The following is a 10,372-nucleotide window of genomic DNA, read 5'->3' on the forward strand; positions in this document are numbered from 1 at the left end:
ATGAGGAACAGAGGAAGGAAAGGCAGTCACGTGATCAGCAGGGAAGGGGGGAGTAGAGGATGAGAGATGGACACGCACAGAGACGAGACAGAGAAACAGAGAGAGGCAGACACACACACAGACACACACACAGAAATAAAGAGACAGTTAAGGCAAGAGGAAAGGGAGAACAGCAGACACAGAGCCCAGTAGGAGCCCCAGGGAAAAGAGTGAGACAAAGACGAGGCAAGAAAGGGAGACACGAGGATGTGGGGAACCCGAGCCCCAAAGAGGAGGCCAAGGACAGTGGGCATGGAACAGGGAGGCCGCGGCTCAGACCTCCTCCCACCGTCGTCCCCAGGCAGCGGGCAGTGCACTCACCTGGCGGCCAGGAACAGGACGCAGCTGACGGCCAGGTAGGCGAGGAGCATGAAGAGCCACACGGCAGGGGAGAAGGGGTCCAGGAAGGAGAAGTAGCCAGGCTTGCGGCCCTGGGGGGACAGGGAGTGAGGCCGGAGCCGCCTGCCCCGGGCTGCGTGCCCAGCCCCTGCCCATCTGCAGTCCTCCCATCTCAGCCGCCGTCCCCGAGGGGCCTACCATGTGCACTCTGTAGAGGATGCTGATCCCCAGGGTCATGAAGGGTTTGGAGAAGTCGATGACCTTCTCCCGCTCAGCCGTGATGGTGAACGCGGCCACAGCCAGGTCTGCCTTCTGCTGAGGGGAAGCAGGGCGGGGCGGAGGGCGCAGGAGACAGAGGCCAGAGTTAGGGGCCACCCAGCGTGTCCGAGGAGGTACAGAACAGAGGGCGGGAGCCCGGTCTGACTCCGGGACTCCACCATCAACCCACCCACCCCCATCAAGTTAGTCATCAAGGCCCTGCCTTATAAAATGCCCAGCTCTCGGTGTTGTCCAGACTGCTTGAGGTTGGAGTCGAGACGCCTGGACGCTGACCTAAGACGGGACCCTCTGTCTCCCCACTCCATCTTAACGGTTCACAACAGGCATTGCCCGTTAGGCACACACGATGCTGGGCTCCGCGCTAAGACAGCATTTTATACAGACCAACTTGTACCCTCCCCACAGTTCTGAGGACCGCGGTTAGCCCCATCTTATGCACGGGGAAACTGAGTCTCAGAGCGGCAAAGGCACGGATGAGTAAAGGCAGGAGCTGGGGACCACCAAGCGGGGATGTGACCTCTATCCATCTCCTGCCCCTGGTAGTCACCACGACCTGGGTGTGCACAAAGGCACCCCAAGACAGGACAGCACCCAGCTCAGCTGAGGATGACCTCGGAGAGGTCGCATGTGGTCCTGAGAGGGGTCCTGGTCTAAAGTGGCCAAGGGTGGGGTGGGAATTGAGAGAGGGGTTCAGGTTAGAGCCTGGCTGATCTGAAATAGCTGTCTCACTCTGACCCAGGGGGACAGTGGTCAGCCATGGATGGACAAGGCAGGGGCACGCCTGGCATGTAGCATATCCTCTGCTCCCACCAACACGTGTACACTACACAGCAAGTGCAGCACACGGTCACGTATGTACCACCACTGGCGTGTGCTCAGCCCCACACCCACACAACTGCTGTCCACGGGGGCATGGCCGAACACGTATACGCGGCGTTCTCCTGCACGCACAGGAGCAGGCGGGGCAGCCTCGCTGGGGGAGTAGAGCCCTGGCTTCCCGGCCAGGCCCTGCCTTGGATGCTGGGGGACCTTGGGTGGGGCTGTCACATCTGTGACTCGGTTTGCTCATCTGTAAAGAGCGTTGGGTGCGAAGTCTGCTACAGCTCTCCCCATCCTGGGTAGGGACCTGGCTCCCAAGATGCCCACCCCGGCTTCAACTGGGCCCCAATATCAGGGGCTAGGGGTGGAGGGCTCCCCCCAAACCAAATTCAAGCAGAATTCAATACTCCCTGGAGCTGAAACAAAGTTGGGAAGGGGTTGAGACTGAGAGCACACGAGGCAATACAGGCCAGGTAGAACCCAGAGCAGGAGGGAGGGGGCACGGGCTCCAGAAATGACCCAGGCGAAAGAGACTGGGTCCAAGTCCCAGCATGGCCCCCTCAGAGGAGAGGTAATCCTAACCCATTCTACAGCCAGGTAGAGGGCAAAGGCTGGCAGAAAAACCACAGTCAAGAGGTGGTACAGGCTGGACAGCCCAGGCCCGAAGCTTAACACGGTAACAGCAAACCAAACTCAACCCAAGGAGAGTGAGGGCACACAGGCCCCTAGGTAAAGAGAGGTGGCACAGGCTGAAAATAAAACCCCTAAAGTTGGGACTGGCAAGTGGCATGGTGGTTAAGGTGCTGGAATTCCCACATGGGTGACCGTGGTTCGAGTCCCAGACCTGGCAGCTTGCTTTCTAATTCTCCCTCTCTCACTCTCTGTCTTTCTCTGGCAAAATTCATGTGAAATAAATAAATAGACATTAAAAAAAAACAAACAAAAACAAAAAATACAAAAAAAAACTAAAGTCAAGGAGAGAACAGGCAGGACCCAAATGAAACCCAAGGTCAGAGGGACAGAGACAGATTCCCAGGACAGCTCCTCAGTGTCAGGGAGACCCACAAGGTGAGCCACGAGTGGAGGGGCTCTCAGGCTACGCCGCGCTGCTGGGTGCGGCCCGGCGACAGCAGCCCTGGTGAGCTCAGGAGCAGAGATGGTGCGTGACGTAAGGTAGGGCCCCAGACACGGCTGAATTCTGGGGAGATCCTAGGTGTTGAGAGCCAGGAGCCTTTGTCCCCTTCTCTGCGCACTCACCACTTTCCTGACTACTGCTGAATCGTCACAGGGACCACCGCAGCTGACGGGAATCCTCCATTTCTATGTGCCCACCTAACGTCGTCCTGGCCCTCGGTGGTGGCCCAGGTCCCCACTTCAGAGAGGAGGAAGCAGTGGCTTTTCAGAGGGGCTGTCTCCGGCCAGGCGCTCAGGACCCACTTCCTCCCGAGCGCCCAAGGGGCAGCCCTGCTCCCCTCTGTTCCGTCCTTCGCTCACTAGCCTGTCACTGCCACGGCCTCACCTCTGGTCAGACGCTAGGCCGGGCCTGGCCTCTGTCCGGTAACCAGGGCAGCAGCTGGGTTCCTAAAGCACTCCCTGGAGTCTCTCTCCATCTCCAGCACCAGGCCAGGCCACCGTCTCTCCTTGCTGACAACTATTTGTCCTCACCACCCCCTGCCCCCCTCCTAACCCTCCTACCCATTCCCACACAGAAGCCAAGGGGTTAGTTCTTGGTGCGAAACCGTCTTGGCTTCCCATGGACCCAAGACCAAGCCCTTTCACAGCCATGAGGCCCTACATGATCTGAGACACCCCGTGCCTCACGGGCCTCACCTCGGCCACTCCTGGCAGCCACCATGGCTGCTCTGGCTCTTCCACATGGCAGGCTGGCTGTGACCTCAGGGCCTGTGCCCTTGCCCCCCCACAAGCTCTTGCTCCCATTTAGGGGTTAGATCATACCTTCCTCCGTCTCTCCCAACGCAGCCCCAGGACGCACCTCAGCCCCGCCCAGGGCCCTCTCACCCCCTATTGTGTACCCTTCCTGGACGACTGGAGACTGTCTTGCTGTTAGTTTTCCTGCACTGCAAGCTCCTTGCCCATCGGCTCAATGGGGCACCCAGAGCCTACGGAGAAGCCTCCCGACAACTACTGCTTGGATCTGGCCACATCCCACCTCTCTGAGGCCCCGAGGCTGCTGACAGCCCCTGTCAGCATTCCTGGGCCACCCCCACCCCACCTCATGCAGAGTGCCACTAGCTTGTCCATCCCTCCAGGACCCCACCCCACACCCCTCGAATCCTGCATTTAGCTCCATTTGGAACATGGCTGCCTCTCAGCCTCTGCTACTATTAATAAATGACAGCCTGCCCCCCAGACAGGAGATAGGGTCCACTTAGAACAGGATCTGCTGCATCTCATGCCTCAGCCTCCCATGCTGGAAGCCCAGGAATGCTGCTGCTCCTTCCTCTGGGAAGGAGTCCCAGGCATCAGACCGCCTCTTGCACCCATGTACACAGCACCGGCCCCGCGCAGCCATGGTTCCAGGATTTTCCCTGGATTTGCATGTTAGGTCCCAGAGCGACCCTATGCAAAGGGACTGTCATGCCCCACGTGGAGAAACACAGAGGATAAGTACCATGCTCTAGTGGACCTGAATGTGGGGCCACAGTCCTGTAAGGAGGCGTTCTTACCTGCTGCTCCTCCCTCCAGGCCTGGAGGCCCTTCTACACTTTCCCTGACTCCACCTGGGCTGACCCAACCCCAAGTCTCACATCTGTCCCCCATGAGGCCCTGTCCACACTTGCCCTGACTCCCACCTCCCCACAAGGTCCTACCTCACCTGCCTCAATTCCCATCCCCCACTAGGTTCTGCATGCACCTACCCCCATGAAGCCCTGTCCACACCTGCCCCAACTCCCACCACCCCATGAGGTCCTGCCTGCACCTGCCCCAACTCCCACCCCTCTATGAGGTCCTGCCTGCACCTGCCCCATGTGGCCCTTCCCAAACCTGCTCCCTATGAGGCCCTGCCCATACCTGCCCTGACCTTTACTCCCCACAAGGTCCTGCCTGCACCTGCCCTGACCCCCACCCCACACAAGGCCCTGCCTGCACCTACCCAAACCCCACCTCTCATAAAGTCCTGCCTACACCTGCCCCCATGAGGCCAACCTATGCCTGCCTTGACAACCTCACCCGTCTCATGCCCCTATCTTACCCTCTATCCCCACACCCAAGGCCCTTTCCATTAGTTCACTCATTCCCTCATTCATTCACCTGCTCCTCAAATCTTTGTGGAGCACCCTCCACTGCCCAAGCACACCGCTCGCTTTAGGAGCTCAGCCGTGAGTGTAAACACACACGCCAGGTAGTCCTAGCGCTACCAAGGAAAGGAAGCGGGGAAGCCATCTGGGACCTGGCGAGGTCGCTCTGGACGCACTCCCACTGCGCAGCGGCCTTGCTGGAGCACGAGTGTGGAGGGAGTGGGGAGGGGCGCGCAGTCAGGAAAGGCCTGGGGGAGAAGTGTTCCAGGTGGAGGGACAGCAGGCACGACCCCTGGAGTGGTCGTGTCCTGAACACAAGAGGCTGGAGCAGGACGGGGGATCCGTGGGGGCTGTGACCCGACCTGGCCGCGGTGGCTGCAGTGAGAATAGTCCAAAGGTGTGAGAGAGAATGTGGGACCAGCCAGCCAGTGGCAGCTGTCCCTGGAGATGCTGGAGGCGACAGTAGTGGCGGAGGTTTCATTTGGAAGCAGGACGGAAGGATCCTTTAGCGCCGTGGGTTCCTGTCGGCACCTCTCCGAGCCTGGGCACCCCTCCGCCCACCTTCCCTGCACCCTCCATGTCTCAGCAGAGACACCTGTTTCTTAGAGAAGGCTTTTCCACAGGACCCTGCTGGTTACGGACTCTCTGGAATGAAATCAGGAAGAATCTAGATGAGCCGCTTCTGGAAACGACAGAGGGTACGTGGGTACGGCCCAGCCGTGTAGCACGAGCTGGATGGTGCTGCCACTTGGCAGGCTGAGGTTCCTGGGAGCCCAGGTTCAATTCCCAGTCTGCTCTGAACAGCCAGGTATGGTGGGGCACGACCTCAGGAGGATCGTGACATAGAAAGGAAGGGGAAGGGAGCGAGGGGATGAAAGAATTACAAGGGCGGGGGACAGGCCTGTAGCCCAGTGGTTAAAGGTGCGATCCTGCACAATATCCTGACTCGCAATAACACTTGGCTTGAATCCCAGTCCCCATGGCTTGAAAACACACTTCCCCAAATCCCAGCAGGACGGCGATACAGAGAGAGGATTGGGGCATGACCACACCCCACTGGGAAGTGCTCTCTTCCTCTCTCTCTCTCTCTCTCTCTGTTCTCTGGCAGTTGGGGAGGGGGGACAAGTAAAGACAGGAATCTGTCCAAGTGCTCCAAAGCCACTCAAAGCATTTGTGATGGTCCCTGAGCTCCAAACCAGCCCTCTACATCAGGCTCTGCAAACCACATTCCTGCCCTGACAGCTGCTTCCTGTTGGGCTGTCAATAGGGGGTACCAGAGGGAGGCTGCAGGCCGAGGAAGGAGAAAGGAGGGCTCCTTCCTGGTCCACGCTCCTTCCTGCACCCCTAGCAACAGCAGTTCCTTCCCACGGTTCCAGATGAATCCAGTGTGCAGCTTCCCGACGCCTACAGAAGCAGCCTTGTCCAACCCCTCTCAAGGATACCAGTGCCAGGCAACGAGCACCTCTTCATCTGCGCTTCAGCTCCTCTGAGCCCTTCCTGTAAGTCTGCAACCGCTTCAGCCCTTCCCCGTTCCTTCGGAACTAAGGACGCAGCCGCCCCCTGCAATGCTACCTCCGTGACACTTGAGACCAAGCTGGCCAAACTATGGCCCCCACGCCACATCCAGCCCACGTGCCAGCTTTTGTAAATACAGATTTGTTGGAATACAGTCATGACCATGTGTCTACAACTGATTTCCATACAACAGAGGAGCTGAACAGCTGCGACAGTATGACCAGAAAACCAAAAATGGTCCGCCCCGGCCGGGTAGCACGAGCTGGATGGTGCTGCCACTTGGCAGGCTGAGGTTCCTGGGAGCCCAGGTTCAATTCCCAGTCTGCTCTGAACAGCCAGGTATGGTGGGGCACGACCTCAGGAGGATCGTGACATAGAAAGGAAGGGGAAGGGAGCGAGGGGATGAAAGAATTACAAGGGCGGGGGACAGGCCTGTAGCCCAGTGGTTAAAGGTGCGATCCTGCACAATATCCTGACTCGCAATAACACTTGGCTTGAATCCCAGTCCCCATGGCTTGAAAACACACTTCCCCAAATCCCAGCAGGACGGCGATACAGAGAGGATTGGGGCATGACCACACCCCACTGGGAAGTGCTCTCTTCCTCTCTCTCTCTCTCTCTCTCTGTTCTCTGGCAGTTGGGGAGGGGGGACAAGTAAAGACAGGAATCTGTCCAAGTGCTCCAAAGCCACTCAAAGCATTTGTGATGGTCCCTGAGCTCCAAACCAGCCCTCTACATCAGGCTCTGCAAACCACATTCCTGCCCTGACAGCTGCTTCCTGTTGGGCTGTCAATAGGGGGTACCAGAGGGAGGCTGCAGGCCGAGGAAGGAGAAAGGAGGGCTCCTTCCTGGTCCACGCTCCTTCCTGCACCCCTAGCAACAGCAGTTCCTTCCCACGGTTCCAGATGAATCCAGTGTGCAGCTTCCCGACGCCTACAGAAGCAGCCTTGTCCAACCCCTCTCAAGGATACCAGTGCCAGGCAACGAGCACCTCTTCATCTGCGCTTCAGCTCCTCTGAGCCCTTCCTGTAAGTCTGCAACCGCTTCAGCCCTTCCCCGTTCCTTCGGAACTAAGGACGCAGCCGCCCCCTGCAATGCTACCTCCGTGACACTTGAGACCAAGCTGGCCAAACTATGGCCCCCACGCCACATCCAGCCCACGTGCCAGCTTTTGTAAATACAGATTTGTTGGAATACAGTCATGACCATGTGTCTACAACTGATTTCCATACAACAGAGGAGCTGAACAGCTGCGACAGTATGACCAGAAAACCAAAAATATTTACCTTCCGGCCTTTTACAGAAAAAGTGGGCTGATCCCTAACTTAGAGTTCTCCTTTTTTTTTTTTTTTTTCTTTCCTATCAGTTTTGCCTGTGGATATGAGAGCTGGCAGGAGAGATACAGAGGGAGGGAGGGAGGGAGGGAAAGTAAGAAAGTATCCCTTTTCCGGGTCTAGCAGATGGTGCAATGGTTATGTTCCTGGACTCCCATGTAGTCAACTGCGGTTTGAGTCCTGGACCCAGTGGCTTAAAACTCATACCAGGCGGGACCAGCAGTTAGCATAATGACTATGTCACTGGACTCCCACGTAGTCGACCACGGTTCGCATCCCGGACCTGGTGGCTTAAACTCACGCCGGGCGCATGTGCGTGCATGCCCAAGATCCCAAGAGGAGAACGGAGGAGAAGGGATTGTGGTGTGGCCATCCCCCCCTGGGGGGTGATTTCTCGCTTTCTATCTCTCTGTCTCTCTCTCTCTGTCTGGCGAGTGCATGTGCCCTATAGCAAAAATCTCTAAAAAAATAAATAAATAAAGTTGGGTGTATGTTTGTGTGGTCCTAACATCCCCAAAGGAGGAAGAGAAGGGATTGTGGTGCGGCCATCCACTCTGTGGGGTAGTTTCTCGCTTCTGTCCCCCCGTCTCTCTCTTTCTGGAGAGCGCATGTGCCCTACAGCAAAAATCTCTCTCAAAAGAAAGAAAGCAAGCAAGCACCCCCTCCCAAACAGGACAACGTTCATGCTGCAGTCCCTTCTCTGTTCCTCCCTCCTTTCGGGATTTTGGGTACATACATACACAGGTCCAGCATGTTTCTCAAGCCACTGGGTTCTGAGGCTCAAACCACATAGTCGGCCCTATGGAATCCAGCTGCCTTAACCACTGTGCCAACAGCTGGTCCAGGGTTCTTTTTTTTTTTTTTTTTTTTGGAGGGGTTTTCATTATAGGGTGTGTGCGCTTGCCAGACAGAGACAGAGAGACAGAAAGCGAGAAATCACCCCCCAGGGGGGGATGGCCACACCACAATCCCTTCTCCTCCATTCTCCTCTCGGGATCTTGGGCACGCACGCACACGTACCCAGCATGAGTTTTAAGCCACCGGGTCCTGGACGCAAACCGCGGTCAACTCCGTGGGAGTCCAGCAACATAGCCATTACGTGAACTGCTGGTTCCCCAGGGTTATTTTTAAAAAACGTTTATCTGTTTATTTGTTGTGGTTTTCAAGCCTCCAGGTCTGGGACTCAAACAGCAGTCGGCCATGTGGGAGTCTAGCACCTTAACCACCATGCCACCTGCTGGCACTTAGCCCAGAGTTCTTTAACGCTCTGTTATGTAGTTAACAACTTTATACCTAGAAAGTAATTCTCTTCATTCAGATTTTTGACTTGGTTCATCTCCTGGCATTCCTAACTGATGCAGAAGGGACAACATCCGAGTCAGGGTGGAGCTCAGGCCACATGGTCACTCAGTCACATGTAGGTGTCTCTAAGCTTACAGGCCTGATAACGAGCCAGGCTTCTCAAGAGGAGAACAGTTACTGCAGAAGAGGGCTCAGGCTTGTGCCCAGACCTAGAGGTCAGCGCCATGAGCACTCACTGGTGCCTGTCCCAGGCCCTTAATAACAACAACCCTACTTAGGACCATCAGTTAGCGTAATGGCTATGTCGATGGACTCCCACGTAGTCGACCGCGGTTTGTGTCCCGGACCCGGAGGCTTAAACTCACATCTGGTGTGTGTGCGTGCGTGCCCAAGATGCTGAGAGGAGAATGGAGGAGAAGGGATTGCGGCGTGGCCATCTCCCCGGGAGGTGATTTCTTGCTTTCTATCTCTGTCTCTCTCTGTCTGGCGAGCGCACGTGCCTTATAGCAAAAACCTCTCAAAAACAAAACAAAACAAAAAAACAACAACCCTACTTGCCACTGGTAATACTGGGCAAACCCCTGGGTCTGTGGTTCATCAGGACCAGGTGCAGACCAACGTGTGGCCTGGACTTATGCAGAGCCTTCGTAAGCTCTGGACTCAGTCAAAACGAAAAGCCTTACGGCTTGTTTACAGACTAAATGGATTGAAGTAGTAAAGTTCAGTGTGGTACGAGCTGCTGCCCAGATCCCAAAGCCCACTGAATGTCACCAGTGCCAGTGTCCTGCTCAGAGTTTCTAAGTTTTCATTTTTCTAATGCCTTCCCCTGGTTCTCTCAGAACTGGAATGGGAGTTGCTGCTGCTGCCACTGATTTATTCGTTTGAGAGAGATTTTTGCTATAGGGCATGTGCACTTGCCACAGAGGCTGAAAATGAGAAATCACCCCCCAGGGGGGATGCCACGCCACAATCCCTTCTCCTCCATTCTCCTCTTGGGCACACACGCACACGTCCCCATCATGAGTTTAAGACACCAGGTCCGGGACTCGAACTACATGGGAGTCCAGCGACATGACATTATGCCATTTGCTGGTCTCAGGTGTTGTTTCTTATACTTGCTACCTCCATGACCTCTTAATTCTCTTTTTAACCTTTCAGGTGGCTGGTTAACAACCTTACATTTAGTTCATTTAAATGTGTGTGTGTGTGTGTGTGTGTGTATAGAGAGAGATTGATTGATTTGCTATAGGGCATGTGTACTCACCAGAGAGACACAGAAAAGGGAAAAAGTGAGAAAGCACCCTCCAGGGGGCATGGTCACACCACAACTCCTCCTTCTCCATTCTCCTCTTAGGATTTTGGGCAAGCATGCACTCGCCTGGCATTTTCCTTAAGCCACTGGATCTGGGACTCAAACTGCGCAGTTGGCCATGTGGGATCCAGTTGCCTTAACCATCATGCCACTGGCTGGCCCAATAGCGTTGT

The 10,372-nt window shown here is 56.0% G+C and overlaps 1 protein-coding gene across 1 annotated transcript in view; it reads right to left on the reverse strand.

The window, feature by feature from the left end:
- Window positions 1-10,372, reverse strand: part of GRIK5 (glutamate ionotropic receptor kainate type subunit 5) — a 100,739-nt gene that overhangs the window by 37,286 nt on the left and 53,081 nt on the right. Inside the window, 2 exon segments of the mRNA XM_027766722.1 lie at window positions 361-470; window positions 577-690. Of these exon segments, the coding sequence (XP_027622523.1) occupies window positions 361-470; window positions 577-690 (224 nt within the window).

Source organism: Tupaia chinensis, unplaced genomic scaffold (assembly GCF_000334495.1).
Source record: "Tupaia chinensis unplaced genomic scaffold, TupChi_1.0 Scaffold000067_1, whole genome shotgun sequence".
NCBI lineage: Eukaryota > Metazoa > Chordata > Mammalia > Scandentia > Tupaiidae > Tupaia > Tupaia belangeri.